At 37.1% G+C, this 26,709-nt stretch overlaps 1 protein-coding gene across 1 annotated transcript in view; it reads right to left on the minus strand.

The window, feature by feature from the left end:
- THADA (THADA armadillo repeat containing) overlaps positions 1–26,709 on the minus strand; it is a 165,138-nt gene that overhangs the window by 119,257 nt on the left and 19,172 nt on the right. The window contains exons 21-25 of the mRNA XM_086743213.1: positions 23,044–23,153; positions 14,896–15,028; positions 11,882–11,995; positions 10,687–10,809; positions 9,948–10,039 (exon numbers count right to left, since the gene is read on the minus strand). Coding sequence (XP_086599339.1) covers positions 9,948–10,039; positions 10,687–10,809; positions 11,882–11,995; positions 14,896–15,028; positions 23,044–23,153 — 572 coding nt within the window. The remainder of the gene's footprint in view (positions 1–9,947; positions 10,040–10,686; positions 10,810–11,881; positions 11,996–14,895; positions 15,029–23,043; positions 23,154–26,709) is intronic.

A 26,709-nucleotide genomic window follows, 5' to 3' on the forward strand; every position in this document is an offset into this window, starting at 1 on the left:
ACAATTGAGATTTCACTTTTACCCCACATGAAATTAAAAACACTCCGAAGGGGAGTCAATAAAGATGTGGTGACTTTCCACCTTCAATAAATCTAACATTTGCTTTGCTAGGAATTAGAAAATACTTAAATCCCAGAACAGTAAGCAAAATAGTTTAAGTTCACTGACTTGAAAAAACATTCTTTTATACTACACAGCCCTAAAATAAACACTTTAAAGGAAGTAAGAATATGCCACTATACCTTGGTTTTCATTTTTTTTCAGATAGAAGTGCTAGAATAAACATTCTTACTAGTTTACGTTGCTGTGTTTTTATGAGGTTAATAACTGAACTGTCAATCAAGGCCTGTATAAATACAGTAGTTAAATACCTTCTGCTTTAGAAGCACTTTTATTTACAAGAGAGCTAGCCAAGATTTCCAAAGGGCTGCATGGTCTGGTTTCCTTTGATCTCTTCTAAGTACAAGTTTCTTTATACCTCTTGTTTTGCTGTTTATTATACCCATTGTGTAATCAGGTATGGAAAGAGCACCTGTGTAGAACAAATACTTCAGGAAAAGTGTGACTGAGAGGAATAATTATGCAACACACAGTTCACTAAAATAACTTGTGAAATCCTTTTCCAAGAGCATTTTTTTTTTTGCTATACGAGCAAAAGAAGTAAGCATACAATGGGCTCAGAATAAAAATGGGGAAATATTACTTAAACCAAACATCACAGATACAACCTGGTACCTATATCAACACTCAACTTTGATATACATATACAAACATGAATGTATATATGTATGTATATAAAGCTATATATATAACATAATTTAAAATATATATTTTACATACATGTAAAATTCTTTTTAACAAACTTTTTTTTTTTTTAGAAAATTGAACTGTGTATATGCATGAGTGTGCACATGTGTGTAAAATTAAGATACGTATATATCTCTAGAAAGTCTCCAAGAACTCTTCAACCACTGCCTATATAACTGTTATCTTTAATCACAGATTTTGCATTGCTAATTTTACCTCCAAACAACCCACACAACTTTCTCTCTGTCTGGGAGTATTCTGGGAAGAGTAAATGCTTTTTACTTAGTATGGTGAAGTTAATGAATAAGGGATGTGTACAACATGCATGGAACAAAACAGAATAATTATATCAATTCATATTAATGAAAACTTCTATCGCTACAGCAGAAAAAATAAATTATCTACTCATGTGGTTAGCTTTACTGTAATTTTTGTTTCATTGAATGCATTTTCCTCATTCAGTAGAAACAAACATTAACATTCATTTATTTAAAACAAATGAATGGATTGAAGTTTCGTCAGGCCAACACATGTCTTTTTAGGATGTTTCACTTTGGGTAAACTCATTCAGGTCACTTTACCATGTTCATCTTCCTATTTTGTGGCTCTGACTTAAGACAGCATGTTATGAAAATCCTCCCTGTTCAGGGGAGCACAGATACAGATTTATACATCAGTGCTTTAAGTGTGGGTTTAGGCCCCAAAGATTTGACTGGGATTTATGTGGGTTAATGTTTTTCTGACTCTGTATACACAAGATAAAATCTTGAAGTAAAAGGGGTTCTGTAGCTATCGGGCATTTCAGATAGATACACATATTGTATTCCTAAAAATCAGCAGAAATCATATAGACACAGAGCATCCTCAATCTCAAGGAGAGCAGTCCATATTTTCTGCTACAGGGGATTTTAGATAGTTTTAGATGAGATTTGTTAAACAACCAGAATAATTGAAGTAGTAACACAGAGAAAGATTTATTTAGGAGCTTGTTTTCAATTTGTGTCTGTTTCTGCACAAAACTTTCATAAATTTTACCTTCAACTTACAAGTTAATAGCACCTTATCATCATTACTCCTATTATAAAGGCACTTAGAAATAGGAAGTCTGTTCAAAATTATGTTTAAACAAGCATATTGTTATTGAACTATTAATCAGTAAAAGCCGTAACTGTTATCTGAGTCAGCCTGAACTTTTGCATGTTTTCTTGAGACAGTTCTGAGATTAAGTCTTCTAAATCTGTCAAAGTCAATAAAAAAAAGAACCAGACCATTATAAACAAAAAAGTTGAGCAAACTAAATGTGGCCTATTTTTGGCAGACAGAAGGGGGAGGGATTTACTTTCAACAAAAACAACCCCCCTCACAAGACAACGTACTTTAATAACTACTTTGCAAGCATTCACTGGAACAGCTAAGGTGGCATGGAGGGAACAGGCTGCAAAATGTGGCACAGAAGGAGCTAGAGGAAAAGGACCAGAGGATTTAAAATGCTCAGTCATCTCATGAAACCTCACTGTCACTGACCTGGTATTCCATCTGAAAAGCTGCAACAGATCAAGGTTGCTAGAGAAAATACACTAGGGAATAACTAACAAGATCCAAAATAAAGCAATCCCAACCCTTCCCTCTGCAGTATGCAGTCCAAGAGGTACAGAGCCCAGAGGCCAATTTTGTGAATCAAGCCATACTTGTGTTTCTCTGATGAAGCTGGCACAAGGGGCTCAGCACTCTGCTGCCTCACCACTGCCCTTCCTGCAGACCCATCACTGCGGTCAGCATCCTCTCACATGTAGCTGTACTTCAACTTTGGTGAAACTCTTCTAAGGGCTATCCAATTTTACAACACTGATGCGCCATTTCAGCTTGACCACATTAATGCCACCCAAGTTTCTTTCAGCTTATCCCAAAATACTACTGGCCACTCCTCTGTAAGCAACACAGAACGATCTGAGAAGTCCTATCAGAGCCCAGTATGATGCACTGCAAATGTCTAATAAAGTTGCTGTTAAGATTGACAAGATATCATTGACATAAGACAGATTTTTCATCTGTTAAGTTAGAAATATCAAAAGTGTTAGCCTGCCAGATGTGGAACATTCAACACGAATCATGTACTTAGAATGTATTTATGTACTTTAAGCTACAACTCTAGAGTGACTTAGTGAAAAGGGAGATAACAGATTCATTTAATTTAGGGATAATATTAGGAAAAGAGAGGTTTGCATTAGAACATTCAATTTGGATTCTTTTCCTCTAACCCTTCACAGTGTACAGTGCAATTATTTATGGTCTTAAAAGTCTTAGCACTCATACAAAACCTTAATGCTAATGAAAATGTACTTGCCAATTTAGGAGGAAAAAAAAAAATCAACTTAACATTTTTAAAAGTTAATTTGGTTTTACTTAGTGACTTTCAAGTGTGCAAGCAAGCACTTACTGAGAAGCACTGAACACTCAACTTGCAATAAAAACAAAGAAAGCAGAGGGCAGCCATGCATGTTGACTGCCTCACAGCCAATAGTGCATCTTCAAAACCTAGTCATATCTACATAGTTTTCATCTTATTACAATTAGAAAGGTAAGTTTCTCCTTTCTAAGTGCTTGAAGTTATTGATAGTCATTGACATTTACTTACTGGGTTGCATCAAAAGAAGGGTGGCCAGCAGGTTGAGAGAGGTGATTCTGTTCCTCTACTCTGCTCTGGTGAGACCCAACCTGGAGTACTGCATCCAGCTCTGGAGCCCCCAGCATAAGAAGGACATGGACATGTTAGAGGGAGTCCAGATGAGGGCCACAAAGATGATGAGAGGGCTGGAGCTCCTCTCCTATGCGGGCAGGCTAAGAGAGTTGGGGGTATTCAGCCTGCAGAAGAGAAGGCTCCAGGGAGACCTTATAGTGGCCTTCCAGTACCTAAAATGGGCTTACAGGAAAGATTGGGAGAAACTCTTTAGAAAGGTCTGTTGTGAAAGGACAAGGGGTAATGGTTTTAAAGTAGAGGGAGGTAGATTCATACTGGATATAAGGAAGAAATTTTTTGCAATAAGGGTGGTGGAACACTGGAATAGGTTGCCCAGAGAGGTGGTAAATGCCCCATCCCTGGAAACATTCAGGCCAGGCTGGACGGGGCTCTGAGCAACCTGATCTGGTTGGAGATGTCCCTGCTCCTTGCAGGGAGGTTGGCCTAGATGACCTTTACAGGTCCCTTCCCACCCAAACTATTCTATGATTCTGCAGCTATCAATGAAAAAAAAAAGACTTAAAGAAGTACTACCTAGATGGCAATTAAAGTTGTTCCTTTCTTTTCAAATTTATCTAAACCAACATTGAGAATGTGGCAGCATTCATACTCAATTTCCTAACAGCATGTATATTTAGTCCACACAAAATGTGTGTGAAGTTGACAGCTAAGTGTTTTTCTGCATGTGTGTTTCCCCTTCACTAGAGTCTAAATACACAGGAGCTTCCTCCTGCCCAAAAAGCAAATATATACTTACGTATAGACCAGTTAGTTCGTGTAAAAATCTCCAGGTTGCACTGTACCATTTCAGTCTTGCTTAACAAACTGTTTTTTAATCAAAAAAACCAAGGTGTTTCCTTCCTGGAACCTCCTCCACCAATATGAGAAGCTAAAGGAACTCTCCCCCCATGCCCATCCTTACTTTTAACCCCAGTCTCTACTTCAGGCCATTGGTTATTCTTTCTGAGGGCTTTGCAACATTTATATTCTAACTTAAAAAATCCCATTTTCAGATAAGCCAAGACAATCCTTTTTATTACTCTAAAGACTAAAGCTTCTCCTAAGTCAAATAGCAAATTGCCTCAAAGCTAATTTCTGATTGTGCTCATTCTTCAAAAAAAAAAGATAAAAGCCAGAAATACTAGGTATTTTACGAGAACAGTGTTGTCAAGTAACAAGCGATAGCAGCTTTAATTAGCATTGAACTACAGACCAAAAAGGTCTCTGATATACGCATGTATGTATAGTACTGGACAGACCACTAGTCTGTACTCCAATATAATATATATGCATATATATACAGTGTACATATAGACAACACATAGACACGTGTGTGTGTGTAAGAATTTAGGTGAAAGTATCACTATTACTACCGTAACTCATTTGGACAGAAGATAATTCCTCTATGATGAGAAATTTAATTACATTTCAAAATTAATTTCAGTTAACTTTATATGTAAGTTATTTTGACTTTCATGCACAGATCTGCATTAACTACCACAACAGATATTCTATTTTATTTTTAGAATCTCTTCATCCCAAGACATCGTAATTTTTCATGTAATGAATACTGGAACCTACAATCAACTAGAGCAACATTTAGTTTAGACGATTTGCAATCTGTAGCAATACTATCAGGAAAAAAATACCCACAAAAAAAACCAGAATAGAAAGCATACACTACACCTCAGCTTCCTGAAAAGTGCATAGAATCAACAAATCTACATCATAAATTGACTGCACAAGAAAACTAGAAATGGTGATTTAACCAGAACATGAGAGGCAAAACTCATCAGCCTACAGAACTCACCATCGTTCCAAGTCCTGCTTCAGCAATTTGCATTAAACCAAGTGTAGTACTCAGGTCTTCAACATGCCCCTCAGAGTGGTGCTTCCAGAGCAGCCAGTGGGAGGACATGCCTGGGGGCCGGGGCCATGGTAGCCCCTTCTCCAGAGCCACTGCTGGGGCAGGCAGCGGGCAGGCCCCAGAGTAGCCCCAGCACCTGTAGCACAGGAACAAGCGCCGAATGGCAGCGGGGCTGGGGAACAGGTCACAGCTGATAGCATGGGAGCCTGGCAAATTAGGATACAGACCTAGCATCCTCCGAGTCTGAAGTGACGGGCTAAACCAACCTAAGTATCTACAGTGAATGCTTGGAGAAGGGGATGGTTATTTTCTCTAAAGCACACTGCGATGTATCTATGCAGAGCATGCTTTCTGTAACCAAATATAAATGGGCTGATTGTAAAGACTCCTTTCCAAGCCTTCCTCAATACAGTACTTTGTATTTATGTGGCTAGAATTTCATTTCAAGTCTTGTAGATTTGAAATTATCATAACATTTAAGGAAGTTATATTCCCAAATCAAGTACACAAAAACTAAACTAAGCCCGCCTACAGGTATGCGTTAACAGGACCATTTTTAAAATGTCAATTATCTGGAATTCAGAGTATCATTTAGCCAAACACACAAATGCACACACTTACAGCAGTATTAGAAGTTTTGATACAGTCTTTCTCAGAAAGAGAAAACTCAGAGAAAATGTCTTTGTTTCTAACTTTCTTTTCACTAGAAAGAGAAAGCTCAACCTGTATAGTTGCACGGACCACTTGCAAGAGCTGCACACAGTTATTATTTTCTAAGCATTAATTTTCCAATTCATTATTTCCTTGCCCATGCTAAAATTAAAAAGACACATCAATATTTAATGGAAACAGGATATGATTGCATCTCCTGTAGAGTATGACAGAGTAGTCCCTTCAATTTTCCAGTGAAGCCTTAAGAATGAAATTTGGCATCAGCCCACAGTTCTGCTCAAGAAATCCCTCTCCTTCACTGCCCCAGTTCTCCACTCCCTAGTTATAGCAATACAGTTGCTGATGCAGACATGTTGCAGATGACCCACAGCACAGCCCCACTGACAACCAAACCAGCACAAACAAGCAGCGGGAGCCACAATGGTTGGTAATTTCTTTAACCTGTGTCTCTTCTCTCCACAGACCAAGTTTTCAGAGAATGGATCTTCTCTAGCACAATGTAGTATTGCCTTGTACTCAGATTGAGACAGACAGTTCTGGCTGACCTTCCTAATGCCATTTCAACAATCACAAAGCCCAGCTCAACGTGGTTTCTTGCCTTTGCCCGCTAGTATGGATGGCCACTGCAGATATAACTTAAAATGTCTGTCAAGAGAGTTTCACATCCCCTCATTCTCTTTGTCATGGAGTGAGGGGGCCCTTTCACACAGTCGTCCTACTGCAAACACCCAAAATGACACAGGAATGTTTGGAGATTAAAAAAAAAAAAAAAAGAAAAATAAATCAAAACAAAAACACAAACCCACCACTCTTTCACATATGCCTGCAAAAAAAAAGCCGAACCGAGTTACTGATCAAACACAGGTTACAGTTCATTCAGTCATTCAATCCAATGCTTCACAACTGATCAAGACCATCAAATAAGTGATCACCCATGTGCTGTCACTACATAAACACCTCAGCTGCATGGCAATTATACTGTACAAAATTTACATGTATAGGAAATGGAACATAACATCATCAGGCATAACATAACAGCAGCAATAGACATGATAGGCCCATAATTTTTGTATAATGGATGCAATATGTGAATTTTTAGTGGAGATAAGAGAAAAAAAAAGGAAATTTAACACAAAGTTTGTTAAAGTAACGCAGCAGTGGAGTTAAGTTGCCAGTACTGTTCTAACAAATCTTTCTTCTGGAAGTCTACACAAACTCTCCACCACCCTAATTGTGACAGTTTCATAGGAACTCTTCTTGAAAAAAACCAACCAGAAAGACCATCCTTTTTTAGACAGATGTCCAGAATGGCCCAGAAATAAGGTAACTCCCCACTGGCACAGGAAAGAGAGATTTAAACCCCTAATCTAAAATCAGGCAAACTGGAAACTTATGCTAAGTCCTATGGCAGCATCAGAGAGTTGGCGTCTTGTCTCTGTCCACAGACAGACTGTCCCTTAATGCAAACGGAACATCCTGCAGGCAACAGAACAAGCAGCCCAAACCCAGATGACTTTCACACAAGTTCCCACAAATGCAAGTTGCTAAAATGCTACTGGTTTTGAAGTAAACTGCCAGATTCAAAAGTGGGGGAAAAAATTAGTTTGTTTTTAATATACGAATTCTGTTCCAGCAAAACACTAAACAAAAACAACTTCAGAGCTCCGGAAGAGAAGTGCCCAAGCGCAGCAGCACCCCAAGGATGTGGCTGCAGTGAGCTGTGCAGCAACGCTGACACCTCGTGGTGCCAAACCACTGAAACACAGACCTCTTCCCAAATACAACCTACCTTAAACCCATCGGCGGGTTTCGGAGGAAGAAGCTTTACAAACAAACTAGCCAAACAACCTCTATATTATTCTTCCTCTAAGCCAGTACCTCCTATAGGGGTAGGAGTCAGAAACTTGAAATCAAATCTCTGCCTCTGTTTTCATACTTCCTGTCTCTCACTGATCTGTCTTTAGGAATGTTTTGCCATTCCCTGTTTTGTGGTATTGACAGCTACACATGGGAAACAGTAGAACTGACTATGTAAAATGTTTAATGCAAAACAGATAAATTAATAGAGGAAGAAAAAGAAGCCTGCCCAGTTTTAACATCTTTTGGTCAAAATGACTACAAAGAAAGTACTGTAAACAAAAAGCTTCAGAGAAGCAAGTCAACAGTGCCAGTTACATAAATATTAACACTGCTTTTAATGAATTCAATTCAATTATATAAAATTTTACAGTCCTTCAATCTGGTATCTCACATCCCCAACAGACACTCAGATGCATAACTTCCTGCACCTTCACAAACAGAAATCTCAGATTACATATCTCATCACACCGCACATATTTGAAAAGTCAGTTTGCCTTCTCACTGCAGAGGCTACTCTCAAGTTTTTCCCTAGGATACAAGCTTAAAAAAGCTGAGGTAGATATCTCTTTCATTAAGTGCTCAATATGAAATTTAAAAACCCATAACTTTAAATGCTGTTACAAAAACAAAGTGAGAAGGCAAGAAACGAGAAACACTTTTCATTGCTGTGCTTGGGTTTCAAGGGTTATGGGAGTAAATTCCAAGTTTGGGCGAGAAGTGATTTGGGTTTATGACAAATTTCATGTGGTAGGCGAGATGACATCTCAAATCATTTTTGAAGGAAGAGTAATTTTCTAAGGGAAATCTCCCTCCAATCTCTCACTTGTATTTCTTCCTCACATTCATACATGCATAGTAACTACAAGTGATACCTGAAATTAATTATTTCAAACAGCTACAATGGCACCTATCTATCATCTAAAAGATGAAAGACTAGCATCATCCCAGGACATTTAGTTTCTCATAATGTGTGTGAAAATTATATTAGCTACATAGATCAACACTAAGGAAGCACTGTACAATGAGTTTGAAAAAAAAGGGTGGAATTTTTGAAGGTAAATCCTAACAATTGCCTTCTTTCAGAAATTGCATACCTTGTCCGTGATTTGAAAATCCATTAAGAATTTCTGAAATGGTTACTGTAATATCCATAGTGTGACCACTCTATGGCTTCACACTCACCCAGAAGTATTTTTTAATGAGTTTATTCTGTGTCTGGGGTTATTTTCACGTCTCTACTTGAGCAGGAATCTCAACTACAAAGCACAGGGCATGGGCATGCTTCATTTGCTGCAGAAGCTAAAGGAAGGGGCTGAAGGCCAAAGAAAACATGAGGGTCCTTGTGCACTAACTGGAAGGGCTGCAGAGAAATAGGAATGCTCAGGACTGGAGTGTTTTAAGAGTCAGAAGAGAATTGGTGTTACAAAGAAAGTGAAATAGTAGAGGATATGGAGCAAGACTACAGAGTTCAAGGGCAGAATCCCTTGGAAGAGAAGCAGCTTCGCGAGCTGCAATTTTTGGAGCTTGAAGGAAAGAGACATGAAAGAGAGACAGGGTGTTCTAAAGTAAGAAGACTAAAGGGAAAAAAAAAAATCTCTAATTACTATGGGTCAGATCACCTCCAGGCCTCATCTAGAGGTAATGGAACACACGTGTGACCATTGCTCCTCCTCTCCTTCACCCTCCTCTCTTTGCTGTCAAGAGTAATAGGGCTAGTTTGTGACCACAAGAGAGACTGGGCATGTGGAAAGGCCACTGGTACCAAAATCTCTCAGCACCATTCCCCTTCTGTGAAATCGCACGTGAGTACAAATTAACCCTCAGTGCTTAACAGCAGATATTTTTGGCTCTACCACTTATTTCTTGGCAGCACAGTTTAAGCAAAGCTAGATGTTTTTGTAACATCATTATTCAAATATATCCATAAAGCAAGCAACATTTTCAAACTGTTGTTGGCTAAAGTCATGTTTTGCAAACTTAGAATCAGTACCAAGTGAAGCTTACCTATTTTTCTTGGAATTTTCATCTTTCCCTCTTTTAACCCCAAAAATCCTTGTAATCAGAGCACTAAAAAGAAGCGTAGATGAATTTCTTACCTAAAGGAAAAAAAAAAGAACATGAACTATGTTTTAAAAATCCCTTTGAAATGCACTAATACTTTTAAAATGCAGCCACTAACGTACAGTCAAAAAGAAAAACAGCAGAGTGAAGGGCAGAGCATGCCTACTGTTCCGAGGTCAGCACGAGGAAACAATTAATTCAGAGTATCTTTCCTCTTAATCAAGATGGCACTAATAGAAAGTTCAGATTTTTTGGAGATGAAATGATTCATGATGCCATGGATAAGGTAGATCATGAAATGTTCTACCTTAATATGCCATATGAAATCCTTTCATTGAAAAGCAAAGTAAGTGAGAATGAATGTAAATGTACTCCTTACTAGCTAGGTGCACTGACTCAAAAGTATATCTGGCTAAATTTTACCCGTAAGGTAATCTTGCTCCCTCTTTTTGTCAATATCAGCACTTCACATTACAGAAAAATGAAACAAAACCAAAAAACATGACCAAAACTATGAATTTTTTGTGGGTCTACATTATTCTTTATTGTACCTTAAAATATTACACCATGTAACATTCCAGAAATCGTGGTACTGCCATTTTTAAACATGAACAAAGCTTCACTGAACAGCACCACTCTATATTCTGTTACATTAGAGAAGTAAAATTAAGACCTAACTTACTGCCCAGACAGGTGACATAAAACCCAGAATTGCTGCTTGTATTCCATCTGCAACATAAGGCATGATGTTTTCACCTAAACGTGTATCCCTAAACAGTGCCCGAAGGATATTTAAAGCATGAACCTGTAGAAGAAATGTAAGAAAAGTTCATTGGAAAACATCTTATATTTAATGTATGTTAATTACAGCAATGAACATGCAAAACAGAAATAATCCACATGCACATTTACACCACTTTATTTCCATATTGAATTCCACTATTCAAAAATATATTAAAACAGTGCAGCAGTAAACACTGTTAAAAACAATTACAGTTTTAAAATGTATTCCTCTAACAAGTACAGTCCAAGCATTGCAAGCGAAGGCCAGCATTCTTTTTTCCCTAGCTTATCATGGCTAGGGAAAAGTTTAGTATCATCTTTTCCAGCATTCTTGACATGCTGTAGATACTGTGAGAAAAAATAACTACAACTCACAGGAGGACAATACTAAGCTAAAACTGACAGCCAGGCTTGCTTCACCATATGGAGCATTTTCTCGTATTTCTCTACTCTCTGCAGGGGAAGGTGGTAATCTGTGTAGCTTCACAGACTTTGACAAGGCTACAGAAACGTATACCAGCAGAAGATTTGGCAGAGCCATTAGAACACATGTCTATGTATTGTCAACAAATTATGGCTTGCACTTACTAACAGAAAGATTAAGTATTTGATAACAACTTTTTGAATATAAAGATCTACATTTTAAAATATAATTTTTATGTGTTACAAATGTATACATTTAACTTCTAGAAGTATGCATAAAATCACATTTCATATGATATTTTACGGCATACCATATGATTTATGCTACTCCTTTATTTACTCTGCACATAAATTCTTGCTTGCTAAATTCCTTGTAAAAAGGAAATTACTTATCTGCTTGTTTAGAAATATACTACAGGCAGTAAACTGATCATATAAATTCAAAATGAATATGACTACATTTGCTGTACTAGAAGCATGAAATTACACCTAATCCATTTTTTAATATTTTATGCACTTCCAGATTCCAGTGACTTCACAACCTCTGCACACGCAAACACGTTTTAAAATTTAGCTATAGATAATAAAAACAAACACAAATTTCCTTAACTGTTTGAAGTAACGCAAACACCTTTATGACATTTGTCGTCTGATGAGAGGCTGTATTTTACCTGTGGAATTACACTTGCTGATTCATTCAAAGGTACAGCCAAAGATATCAATTCTTTCATTGTCATTTGCAGCAAATCTGTTTTGCCGTTCTTTGGTTCTGAAGCTAACAAAGCCTACAGAAAGTTTATAAAAAAAAAAAGGGGGAAGGAAAAAAAAAAATTAGGTGTTTCTAACCACTTTTCTTTACTACCAATTCTGCTCCACAATCCCATATTTACCATATTACAGCCTAACTTCTGACCGTACACAAGGACTCAACTAAAATTTGCAAAACGTAAGTTTCAGTTTTAACTTTTAGTTTTGTTCAAAGCCTCTTAGCATTCCATGTTTCAATTAAAAAAAAAAGTTTGCTCAGGCACTACCCATCTGCCTAAGAAAATTTGCTTGTATACAACAGATAATAATTTATCACACACAAAAAAAATCATAATATTTATTACAGTGAAAGTATCTGCCATATTATACATACTTACATTTCCTAGTATGGACATTTGTTTAGTTTAATAATACACATATTGAAGATTACATGGGCTGGCCAAAGAGTAAATTCTAGTTCGCAAAACAGGATAAAACATACAGCACATTTTTAAAAGGAGAGAAGAGATACATCCTTTTCCAAACAGTAGTTCAATGGGTGGGACATCCAGCTGAGTTCTCTAAAATTCAGGACTAGAGTTAAAATAGTCTTTCCCTCTGTCTAGTAGCTCCTGTTGAATCTATTCAACTTTGTACAAATGGATAATCATAAATCACTTATTTCTAATAAAAAATGATTACCCATTTGTGTTTTGGGGCCCAGAGTCTGTTCAGCATCAGTTCAAATGAGATATTTAATAGTACTTTACGTCAACTGCAAGGCAAATGAAATATAGAGGTTAGGCAGAAACTCAGAAGTAGACACTGAGTTAATCAGTACCTTTAATGATGGGAGAAAGAGAGGGGGAAGGAGGGGAAAAAAGTATTAAATATGAAATAGAGGAGAATGAACTAAAGGGTAAAATTTCATACCCTAAAAATGTTAAAGCTGTAACTAGTATTTTCCCACTATTTCCTCACCCGCTAATTGGAGCTGCACCTTTGTACTATTAGGTAATAATATTTCTATTTTAAATAGGTCATTTTAATGCTCATAACCGTAAAAACGATATATCATCATTAAAACAGATGTGTTTTACTAAACAAGAATAAATGTCACAGGAAGCAGATGGCAAAGAGACCACACCGAGTCTTGATTTTATGCATTAATAAAATAACCTTCTTACAGTACTGTTAGGATATGCATTACAACTTGTATTTTTTATTATCTAAATGCAACATGCTATTTAAGGTTTAATGCATTTTACTGAGTGCTACAGGTACATTCAGAACTACTGCCAAAGAACACTATCGCCTCTCTTTACAATGAAATTACAATTTGAAAATAGGTTATTTCGGACTAATCCCAATGTTAATTTCAAATCTTCTTATGAATTGACTAGACTAACTTCATGCTCTACCAGAAGTGTCAAAATAGAAGCATCTGACCTGTTTATCCAAACAGCTATGGCACAGCATAAGCTCTGCCATATGGACTCAGTAATGTAGGCCAACTGCAGACTACGCATTTTCTGCAATGGGATACCATTGGGCCCACCTCGTCCTTATATTAGGCAGTGTAACTTTTTACATGAAAAATTCATTCAAACTTGTTCATTTTTTCACATTCTCAGGATTAACACTACCTAATGCCCACTGGATTCAAATTCTTCGGTGTGAATGGGGAAAACAGAAGACATGAAATCACCAAATTCATTTTGCAGACAACTTAGAGATATAAAAGGGAAAGCTCTTTTAACTGCTGAAATTGAAAAGTGTCTCTAAACCCAATGTCCTACTTCTGATCTCTGCTGCCTACCACACAAGCATCTATCGAAGCCAGGAGCAGGCTGTAACTGACATAAGAGAGGTCAGACAGAAGCAGACTGCCTCAACTTTCTCAGGGCAAACTCGGAGTGGAAAACAAGGAAGATTAATTATTCTGGCAGGGAGAGCTTGCTCCCAGCAGCCCCTCAGATTCTTGGAACAGGCTTGACACTATACTTCAGCAAGCAGAGAAAGTTAAAAATTGTGTAGTTAATTTTGAACTTCTGTCTTAGAAAACTGGTTGAAAATTAAAATGATAGAGGTTAATTTAGAGGAAAACAATCATGGCTGCTTTAAGGAGCGAAGAAATGGAAACAGGTTAGGTGTAATCTGCAGGACCAACTCTGCAGTGACCCCACAAGGATGCAGATAGGCTGCTGCATACTACTGCGAGGTACACTGTAGGAGGTGGCACTTCAAGCAGAGACAAAACACTGCCAGCCAGTCAATCACCCATCAGTTCTGAACTTGGCAGAAGCTGGAGGTTGGGATGTGCAGAGCTGATGATAACAGGGAGCAGGAAGACTGTAGGAGCATGGCCCCACGCTCATGCATCTAAGTATTCAGTAACCTACTAATTCGTTGCATTTGAGACTGTCAGTCAATGCCAGTTGGTGTGACTCTATTACTTGATCTTGCTTTATTACAGTTTAGTGGACTTCCCAAGTTATTTGCAGTATTGTCTAGGCCACCATTTTATAATTCTGTGATGGTCTGTTCATATTTTACCACTCATCCATTTTGCATGGAAGTGGCACAGAGTTCCATGGTTAACAGAGACTTACGTAATCTGTGAATTAATTTATGAAGTTGCCAGGATTATTATAGTGGCCACACAGAGCCTAAGCTCAGTCTTTTGAAATGCTATTCAAATCTACCTCAAGCCAAAAATCTCAAGAGTCAATAGAACTGCAGTGCTAAACAGCGTCAAACATGGTTTAATTACATGTGGCTTCTTGGTTGCACAAACGCAAAGTCTGTATAAAGAAAGTAACTGTTTGACCAAAAGGGACTGAAGTAAGAAAAATAAATAAATACATAGCTGTATTCACCGGAAAGGACATTAAAAAAAAAAAAAAATCAAGTCAGAGGTAATAACGTTAGTTGGTACCTGTATGTAGAATGGAATTCCCGCACTACGTCTGGTTGCACATAGTGTAGACGAAGGATCACAAGATTTGATTTCTTCTAACACACAGCTTAGCCACTGCTCTGGCATCTTGCGCAGACTCTCACTGTTACATCTACATGAAAAAAATACATAAGAAACATGAAACAAATACATATGAAACCACAACAGAGTCAAATGAAGCATTTAGTGACCTTAAAAATTATTTCTGACTGTATGTGAACATCTCCAAGAATATAAACAATTTTTTTTTTTTAAGAAATAAGACAGAAATTAAAAAAGGGACTGTATATTTTTCCAGTGTTGGTACAAATTATATTAACCCTACTTAAGTACCACTAGGATATTTCATTAAACAGAAAACAGGATTCTGTGCTTCAGTAGTACAACTGTTCTCTTCTGTCGATAACTATCATCCAGTTCTGGAGAAGAAAACAAAGACATATGCACATCAGTCACTGTGTAGACACTTCACAAATTCATATCTTCGTTGTCACACAGTAGTTGATGCATGACCCTTATATTAACTAACATACACAATTATGTTTATAGCCATATAAAACAAAACTGAACTCCCTCACAGTAAATACATAGTACGCAAATACTCCTGCTAACCTCAAAGCAGTAGAAGGAAATAAAAACAAGACATACTCCTCTTTTTAAAATACTACATCAGTCAAACTTTTGGTAAAGCACCTCAATTGCTCTCTTATCATCAAACGCTCCTCCTATGCAGTTATAAAACTCAGCACTGCCTGAAAGCAAAGGATGTCCAAGTACAAGGAAAACTCAAGTCTACTTCAGTTGCCGGTGCTGATCACTTTAATGAAATGTACCACATTCAGTGTGCAAGAATAATAAAGGATGATTCATTGTTACGAAAATGTCTATTAACGGGACATTGTTATTAAAACCTGTCACACTGGTCTGACACGTGATTCAGAGTAGAAGAAAGAATTAATCACTGTGGGCAATACAATTGCAATTATCTCAACCATGCAGGACTTGCCTTACCTAAATATATAAACTATAATTAAATTCATGATTAAGTAGCGAGACCTTACAGTAAGACTACAATCAAGTTTTCTACCTAGGTGACTGAAATAAAGAATTTAAAAGAAAAGGTAAAAGGTAGCAGGTACTGATGTGAAAACCAAAATCTAATCGAAGATCTACATCCACTCTCTCCTTCTTTATCCTCCTCTTATTGAAGCACGAATTTAGGTAGGCTAAAAACCTGATACTGAACAACAAATGAGGCTTTAATCTGTACTGAAACCCTCCTTTCCTTCTTTTACAAAATAAACACAAAACTAGTAATGCAGAAAATAGGTCAAAGAAGAGCCACACAGGTCAGCAGAAGACACAGCAGACTTCTTACTCTTCAGTAATTTTGTTAAGATTTCCACCACAGGTTTCTACACTGCTGCTAGGCCTTCTCCCCACTTTTTAAGGATAGCACCTCTTCAAAACAGCAGCCAGCATGCAAACCATCAGCCCAGAACGCAAGAGAAACATGGCTTCACAACGGGTATGTCACCTCATAGCACAGCATAAAAGAAAGGCACTTCCTGCCCCAAGCCCATGACAGATGCAATCAAAGTTCTCTTTCGACTTTTCTCTTTCTGTTGCTGATAATTGTTTCCCTGCTTACTCTCAGGGCGTGTCCCTTTGCTCACTTTTGGGTACACAAGGAGGATAAAACTCTAGGGTTGAGACCACACAAAACTTCTCATGAATCTGGGAGAAGATGGGTCTCTGCAGCTAGACACTACTTTGCAGTTCTCTTCATCCACGTCAACATGTATTGCAAAAGCTACTATTTCTGATCACGTCTGCGACTGGTCTTACCTCCCTAGCTAAGCAGAATTTAATGTCTTAGTTTAGTCATGCAAAGAACAGTGCTCATCTCTCTTCAGTATGTTATCTTAGTATTAAAACAAACGTCCTACAAGACATATTCACATCTGCTGTGGTGCAGAAGAACACAAAGTAAAGCATTAAGGAAATATTTAAAAGTTGCTATGTAGCACACTGAACATTTTAAGTAAACTGAGGGTTTTTTTCCCTTTCAGTAGTAGTAGAAAGAGGATAAATATACCGAAATCGAATAAACATCAGACTCCCTTAAAACTATATTGCTTTGATCTTGGCCACAAGTAATTCTACCTTGTTCGGTCACCCACCAAGGCTTTTTTTTTTTTTTAAAGGTGAAAGAGTTATTGCTTTAAAGTTAGAAACATTAGAGGCTATTGACTTTGCAATGGAGATGACTACTCCCTTAAATTTGGCAGCTCCATCACCTTATGGTCTGGCAAGAAGAATATTGTCTTAAGAAGCAGGTGGCCCTATATTTAAGAATAATGAAACCTTACAATGTAAAAATGGTGGTCTCAAGCTCAAATGTCATTTTCCAGAATGAAATAGTAATTATTTTTACCAGATCAAACAAATTGTGTTGATAATTAAAATATAACACAGTAACTCGATATACAAATTACTTCAGATGCAGTACAGTAAGTGTTTTTCCACAAATTTCTGTCTGTCTGTCTCCCGGTTATAACAACTTCATACATGCCCAAAACCTTTTCTGTGGTCAGTATCAATGAGTACAAAAAGCCTGCAATTCAAAGTCAAAGCTAAACCCCTTTCCCTAACTTTTGTATGGCTATATTTTCTCCTATCCAAAATTAATGGTGTGTTAAGAACAAAGGGTCAATCTTGGATTTGGCCTTCCTGGATGTCAGTGGTTTGTGGCATAAACTTCACATGACCAGAAGCATTTTCTGCACGGGTACATCCAGAATTCAGTGTTTCCAATCACTGTAATCTGTCCCTATCTGGGGAAAAAAAAGGTGTTTTCTTTCACCATTTTTCCTCTTTCAATAGACTTGTAGTATTATTCTTTTTAACTTAAGAAATGTGATTCCTATTCTTTATAAAGCTAGTCTCCATACTGTCCCTAGCACTTCTCAGACAAATAAGGAGACAAGAATCTAGCTTAGAAACACATTACTATTCAAGGTATAAGTCACCCTAGAAAATATTTACTTTCAAGAACAACAACTTTGAAACTACAAGTCCTTCCACCTGCATCCTCCTTTTCATAACATCTGCTCTAAATGAAGGAAAATTTTCTAAATTATCTAAGTGCATTGAGAAAGGTACTGATTTAAGGTTTCTCTAGCAGTAAAACAGAGCAGAGAACCTTGGGTGGCCTCAAAATTTCAGAGAGACAGTATCATTACCCCTATCTCTCTCCTTCACCAAGGAGGAAAAGAAAGCGACGAAGGGCACAAAATAGGAACAGAGTTAAAAATTAGCGTGTCTTCAAACTGAGCAGTGTCTTAACTTTCATTATACAGTGTGCTTGCCAATCCAACAAGCATCATAATACGTAACAACAGGTTTTTTCCCCATAGTTTATTTTTCTTCATTTTAGACTCCGTCACATCTGTGATTACACTTTTGCTGAAAAGCTAGCAAAAGTTTCATTTCATTATAAAATCCACAAATGATTTTTAAATTTTACAATAAGTCTTCATAGTAGACCTCAGGGGCCTGAGAAGGCAAAGAGTTACAGTCACTTCAGAGCAACAAAATGAGTGAGAAGCAGAGTTTACTTCGAAGGATTAGGAGGGTCTACTCCTAGTTCTCCAGCAGAAATATTACATCAGACACTGATTGGGTGCAGATGAGTAATTTCCATTTATACTGGATTAAACACTTGTAAATTCAAAACAAGGTTTTCCCTTACCTTACGGTTTTCCAGGAAACTATATGATATGGTTCTAACTTGTTGCATATACATAAAATTCTGTTCATAGAGTTTAATTTAAGCTTCAATTTAAAAATTTTTAAATGTTTAGATTCCAGAAGTCTTTATGTTCTACTTGATCTCTCACTACATAAAATAAAAGCAAAACAGAAAAAACACCATTTGGAACAGAGAAATGATCTGAGTATTCATATGGGTTCTGAGAGATTCAAGTTTAAAACAGATGCATGGAGCCTTCCAGGGTACTCGCCCTAACTACCAGGTTATTGAACCAAATGACCATTTGTAATTTCTCAGGGATTATGACAGCAAAATATTTTTCAAAACAAAAAACCTGTTCCTTATTTCATTGGTATAAACATTGCTTGTTTTGTAATTGTTTGGTTTTCTGAAGGTGCAGTTGCAGACAATATTAAGCGAGCACAACAACAGGAGCATTACACTCCTAGAAGGAATATGAACAGGGAAAAGGAAGAATGGCAACTGGCATACGTACAACAGACTTAGGAATTTACATCCAAATGTCATGACAGAGATCAAATTTCATCAGGTTCATAAGAAATCTCTGTGGAGGAAAGATTTTTCTTTCACCACTAACCCAGGTCTGAATACCATTGCTCTGTTTAGAAAGAAGTCTAGTCTTGGTTCTTATAAAGACTGGTATTTAAGGGTTATGTAGCTAAAAGCGAGCTCAGATGGTAAATATTCCAGCATATAGTTTTAAGCAAATGTTTGGCTATAAAAGTGAAGAACCATGTTCAACTAGAGTCTTTCATAAAAGCAGAGGAAAGGGATTTGGCACAGTCTGAAGTGACAGATTTTTCACTGGGTCTTAGAGAAAGAATGAATTAAAGTGTCAATGATGCTTCTGTAGCTCGAGTTCAATTCTGTTCAACAGGGTATCGTGTCTAAGCTGTACATTACTATAAGCTGCACCAGACAAAGGCTTTCTCTTCCAGTATTTGTGGATGCAGCTGTAAATTAATATAGATTCTGGTACACATGCTTCAAGACTGTCTGTGAGCCTGGCAGCTATAGAGAGAGGTAAACTAGTTTGGATTTACCTGCAGAATGGAGCCCCTTAGCTGCAGCAGGGTAAGCGGAAAAACTTCGGGACACTCAATAGACCTGCAGGGCGACTGCATTCACCAAAAGACTTAACTCACTCATTTTGGAGAAGAGTCCCAAGGTACTCCTTGTGTCCCAGGAGTACCAAACCAAAGAGTCACTGGCTATTCTGATACCAGTCTCCTTTCTCCTTCATGTTAAATACAAATATTAGCCTTGATCTGTACTTCCTGGCAAATATCTTCTTTCATTGAAACAAATGTATTTCCACAGAGCTGCTCTCCAGTTCTTGTAAATTGGCTTTTCCCAATGGAATACTGCTCTACTTGAAATACCTTAACTTTTAAAATACTAAGCAGTATACATCATCAAAAACCTGTTTTGGAGAACCGTTAATTCAGAAGAGGAACGTTACTTAAATATAAGTACTTTTTTTTTTTTTTTTGATACATACATACTACTTAAAGTTTTAATAACTGCCAGAGAAGCAGAGTTCTCCTGAGTTTGGTTCTCCATTTTACAACACTGTGTAAAACTGCTCTTAAGTAGATTGTGCTCCATTAAATACAATGGCAGAAAAAGGGAGAGGGAACAAACATACCACTAACTTCTCTGAAGTCTGGATAGATTTGTTTACTCTATTTGCCTCAGCTTTTAAAAGAAATTTGAAAACTGAAAATCAAAGAAAAACAGCTATCTGCTATGTAGACAGCCCACTATAAACTGGCAGCACGTTTTATAATGTTTTCAAATATTTCCTGCTTTTTAGTTTGCCTTTCCTACAAAGTTTGCTCTAGACAGCCCTGCATATTGACTGAGATCAGACTAGTGGGGCCGTACCTGTTTGGAGCACCTGCTTTCACCTCACAAAAGAGCTGGTGGCAGTAAAACATTTGGGTTTGTTTGTTTCTTTTTTTTTTAACAGTATTACTCTGATAGCCAGACTCTCTTCAATCTGATGGGAGGAATAAATCCTTTGAAACTAAAGTAGCTCATATAACTTAACCATTTTTGGTTTGGGATTTTTTTTTTTTTTTTTACATAAACATATGTTTATATTCACATCCAACACACCTATGGATAACATCCTTCAATATTCAGCAATTGTTTCTATGCATTCTATGCTGTTAACAGCTTACTTTATTTGGAATACTATATTAATTTAATGAACATTCAAATAAATGCTGCCTGACTTGAAAACACTAGCTGTTGGCACAATATGTTTTAATCTGTTACTGTATGTCTCAAAAGAAGACCAGTGCCTTAACTTGTTAATATTTTCTTATCTGAACTTACTTCTGCCTTTGGAAAAAAGCAAATTTCACATATGAAACTAAGTTTAGATAATGATAGAGAAAGTCTTAAGTTATTATGTCAGAGGTCTGCAAGAGAAGCACTGAAAAGAAGGAAGGTTTTTGCTGTTGGAGTAGGGGTTGCTTTTTTATTTAATTTTAGAAAAACATCCCACTGTTGCAAGTGCAGCATCTGATTCAGGAGACTGAATGAAATAATGCACAGTGTATGAAGCATCTATAAACAGCAGCCAGAAACATTCAGCAGGCAGCAGAACAATGCCTCTGTACTTGGAAAAATTGGAAGTATAAAATGTTTGCTCTTTAGTCTATTCAAATCAGATTCACTAATTGATATGACAATATAACCACTTCTCTAGAAAGTTGCCAAGGGACACTACCTCAACTGTTGTCCATGATAATATGTTTCTAGTCACTCATCTTGGCAAGCTTTTTCTGCCTCATTTGTAGGAGCTGCTCTCTCAATACTCACAGAGCTGAAAATAGAAAAGATCTAGCCCAGCAGGGAAGTTAGAAGGAAGCCCGCACAAAGGGTGCCAGGCGATTATCTGAGCCATCACGTGAAAACTTCCTGAAACAAGTTTTCGTAGTATAGAAAAAGTACACATCATTTACACAAATGTATATAATGTATATACATAGACAAAAAGATAAGCAAGAACAGTATCACGTCAGTTTCTTTTCTTCCTCAGTAAGTAACCAAGTGTAAAGTAAGGTTGTGCGAGTTTTCAATAACTTAGACCAATTTAAAATGCTTCAGATTGCTAGCACATAAAAGGAAATAACATACCTTCTACAGCTACATCACTGACAGAACTGTGGCTTACAGCTTAACATCTCACTGGCATACAGAATGAAGGCCATAATATGTCAAATACCAATTTCTGTAGCAGTGCGGGTACCTATAGGCTGTTATCTCACTGACATCCCATACCAGAGACCAAGCCCTCAGTTCTGCTGGGAAAACTGAGGGGACACAGAGTGAACCTGGTCAAGCAGTGGGTCTGTACTAAAACCACCAAAACTGTTTCCATCACCAGGTTTGTTTTTACTTAAAAAAAAAAAACCAAACAAACAGCAAAAACTACTCTATTTTCCTTCCTCCCTTCTCCCCTCAAAAACCAAGAAATAGATCAGTGCCTCAAACTAGCTCACTTGGGGCAAAAGGGGAACATTGGTTATTTATCATGGCACTGGTGTGAAAATATATGTACTTCAAATTGAAAATCTGACTGGTCTTTCCAAAGACTACATTAAAAAAAACCTCCAAAACCCACAAAGTCAGTAGAGATCTTGATTTGTCTTTTGAAAAACTGGATATGATTATAATCACTACTTAGCACAAAGAAACATTACCAACACTTGAAATAGGTAACTAAGCATGTAATGGAAATTCCAGCACTCTTGCCCAGACCTAAGGACAATTCTGCTCATTTAGTTCTTCTAGGAAAGCATAAAGTTACAAGGGGAAAGAAAAAAAAAATAAAAAGATAAATAAAAAGATTGTGTATCACATCTTGTGATGCACTGCCAGGTAGTCTTCCAAATGTCAGAATACACAACTCAGTGACAAGTAATAAAATTTTCCAGGAAAACATCCTGGCTGAAAACAAAAAAAGTCTGGCATTCATTTTCATAAAGGGCCAGGGAAGAGGGGGAAAGAATTCTACACTCCTACTTTTCCCAAGAGCTTTTGAGAGCTGTTCAGTAAACTGACATGAGAAATGGAGAAAAATGCAGCAAGCATTAAATGTCTGTATCATCTTTCAATGCCTAAGCACCATCTCTAACCATAAGTAACGCAGTCCAAGTCACAGATGTCATGCAACTAATGTCATGATCATGCCTATACCAAACTCAAATAAATTCCACATGAAATCAAGGATCTGCTTGCACAGACTGTTTCAGGATCGATGCCACAGTTTGGTAAAATTATTATATTAATAACATAGTAAGTTGCCTATCTTCTACCTGGAAAGCATTCCTGTAAGTTGCACAAATCCAGCATACGCCAATTCAAACGCACCCCGGTGCCTTGACTGCAGCAGATGATGTTTGAAGTAGTCCCCAATATTTTTAACCTAAAAAAGAAAAAAGCTGTTTGAAGTGATGTATAGACAATTCATTTATATATGCAAGATACTGCAATCAAAAGCAGAAAATTCTTCATCTTGTTGAGAAGGCCACTGGCAAAAGCAAAATTCCTAGCATAAAAAAGCACTTACTTTAAGGATAATAAATATTATATCCAATTTTTCATGTTAAAGGTATAGTGCTGTGTCCTTAAAAAAAGGCCAAAAAAATTAAAGGACACTAAATTACCTATTTGTCCAAGAGGAACACACTTAGATTTTAAGAAAAGGAGACTACGCTGATTTTCAGAGGAAAAAAAAAAACTTAGAATCTTTCTTGTTTGCCTTCACCGTTAGCTAAAATCCCCCCCCAAAATATCTACTAAATCATAACAGCAGAAACAAATATATACAAAAATATCTGAGAAAGATAAGAAATTCAAACTTTAAAAAAATTATGCCAAAAGGAAACAAATCTATCTCAGCTATTTTTAAGGTTCTAGGATTCTGCATAATTGTCTTTGACTACTAGAAACAATTTTAAAATGAAAAAAAAAAATTGTATATATGTAGTAATGACAGCTACCTATAAAAAAGCCGAAAAAGCCAAATGCTATAATTAAACTTCCACTGACAGTTACTTCCTGGACCTCTACCAGGATACCAAGTTTTTAAAGCTGTTTGGAAGCTTACAATTCCACACAATCTCATTCCACAAAAAGAGGTGCTTTTTTAATTCTTTCTTTAATATTCATCAACTTTCAAAGTCTAAATCATACTTCCATTATAATTGGTTTTAAATACATAGCACGTATTTCATTTTATTATGCAAAATTTTCTCCAGGAATATTTCCTAGAAGTTATTCAGCAAAAAGTTCTTCAAAGCTTTTCTATATAATCAAGCATAAAATCATGTCAAGTTTCTTAAAAAATTCTGCTTATTCTATTATTTATAAAAAACATACTTTTAACAAGTAATTAAGATGTCAGAGAAGTTATTGCCATATTTGACTATGTCTTTTTCCACCCTACTATTAGGTAATTCATATTATCCAAGCAATGAGATTGCAATAATTACAAAAAAAAAAAAAATTGGAGACTAATTCTACTTATTCTCTCCTGCAGCTAAACCCCACCTCATGTGAAATAAACAATAACCAGAGATATTTGAGCTAAAACAGTTATTTCTCTGAGTGGACTTTAAGCTAATTTATGAACCTACAGGGTTTCAGCTTTCTATCCCAAAAGCAGGATTAAGTGCCCTTTTTTCAGAAGGAACTGACCCCCAGACAGACCAACTCTCCAGGTGTGTAAACAAAACCAAACCAAGAAAATCATACACATGCAAATCAAATTACTGTCCTGTTCCACCACCTCCCTTATGTTTTTAGAATAATTCATATGGATTTTTGGAGGGGGGATGGGGATGACACATAACTTTCAACTTTACTATTTATATTTCTGAGCTTCTTGCAACAGCCACATTGACTAGAAACTTACTTCAACTTGAACTCTGACATATTCATTTCCCGTCATAAGGCAGAGTTTGAAGAAAAAGCACTGCCATAACTCAGTTCTTCCAAATGACATAGGACTGAGCCTGAGTCAAGTGCGTAAGTATGGATTCTTATTTAACAGCATCATGCCATCCACGAGCATCCAGCTTCCATGTTTCATAAAACCAATACATCATACGTCAGAATGGAGAACAAGTCAAGGAATTCACATTCTTTACAACATTACAAAGATCCACAGCTACTACAAGAAAAGGTGACCCTACCAACTTCGCTTGCACAGGAAATAACACCCTGATTCAAGTTAAAATACTCAAATACAGAGTAGGGAGCAAATATCTTAAGTACATTTTATCATCTTGTCAAAAACCTATAGTACAACAGGTTAGTTTTACTGATGCAACAATCAACAATTTACAGGGCTGTGCTTGCTGCCAAGACCAAGAATCTCAGTAATCAAGACAAATTCTGTACCAGAGATTCTGAAAGTGCTCTGAGAAACGGTTGGTACATTTGTGCCTCCATATCTTATTTTCCTGGCAGTAAGATGCCACTAAAGTAGGGTCCTATATTCTAGAGGGGATTTTTTCAAATTATTAGGAGAGGATGGCTTTAAACCCATCAATGATGGCAAAAGCATCTCTCAGTTAGAAACAACTAGTAGCCAGTGAGCTATTGCCAACCATACTGAACTCCAGAGAACATAGACCGATGGGGAGATAGACATTAAGAACTGGGCAGAGGCTGGGTTTTGGTGGGTTTGAGGGTTTTGTTTGTTAGTTTTAATTTTTTTCTTAAAGAGAACAAACTCCAAAGCAGGAATGGGAGCCACACTGTTGCACCAGTGGCACAAGTAAGGAACAAGAATTGAGGGTCTTTTGTGTACGTCAGTGTTGCACCACAAGGGCTCAGATCACCCCTCTTCAACTACTGGGTTAACATCAGCAGAACCCTTGGCACTGGGACAGCCTTTACTCCTGCTGCCTGTTTCTTTTCACTCTGGTACACAGTTCTGGCAAGCTTATCTCCCAAAACAGTCTTAAAACTTCACAGGCGAGATAAACAGGAATTTGAGGAAGAGCTTCAAGTTCCTCCAGGCTTGGAGCATTGTTTCATGATTTGCAGGTCATACGACAAAATCAATACACAGTCTTCATTAGGTATCTTTTTGTTGATTATGTGATGGTTATTAGGACATGATACTGTTTGTATTGATTACCTTAAAGGTAAAGCTTTGAACCTGCCATTTCTGGAGTTCAAGGATCAGATGAAGAATGAGAGGTAGAATATGTGTTTGAAAAGAGATTCCTCCATATATACTAAGCACTTCCTACGTCTATTTTTAAAGGCAAAGAAGCACCCATGGCAAAACGGCTTAGGTTTTGAAGACTGCCGATTCAAACACAGTACTTTGAGAGTCCTCTGTACATGTATCGCCACACCAAGGAACTGAAGATGTTACAGTCAGTGCATACAGTGGCATTCAAATGCCATGCAAACCCAATTACTTACTGAGAAGACAAGGAAAGTGCAAATTTTATATTGTCCCAACTTCTAGTAACCAAAAAAAAAAATAAATTATCCAACAGCTGCCTCTCTGCCAACTTCTCCCGCATAGGTACATCCCACCACAGACAGCATTAATAGCTGCAAAGAGGAATCAAAAATTAGTGCCACGAGCAGCTGCCGACCAAGAAGCACCGTTCTATTGTGCCATTTCTTAATGTAGATCAGCACCAAAATACATTGTCTTTTCATTCGCATGCTCAATTTAAAAAGGAGGCAAAAATAATCTAAAGACTATGTGCAACAATAACAGTGATCCCATAAGTTACAACTTAACAGTTACTGACTTAAACATGAAGCAAGGTACAAGACAAGAAAAGCTTTGCAACAGGATGACACTGAATGACTAAGTGGTGCTACAAGATTTTTCTCAACAATTACTTAGCCCTGACTCAAGGCAATATGATCAAGGTTTCTCTCAAGTTTTCCCCCCTCCCTGTATTCTTAAATTTCTTTTAATACTTACAGAATAAAGAAAAAGATGG

The sequence above is a fragment of the Chlamydotis macqueenii genome, chromosome 3 (genome assembly GCF_036417535.1).
Source record: "Chlamydotis macqueenii isolate bChlMac1 chromosome 3, bChlMac1.mat, whole genome shotgun sequence".
NCBI classification, from domain to species: Eukaryota; Metazoa; Chordata; class Aves; order Otidiformes; family Otididae; genus Chlamydotis; species Chlamydotis macqueenii.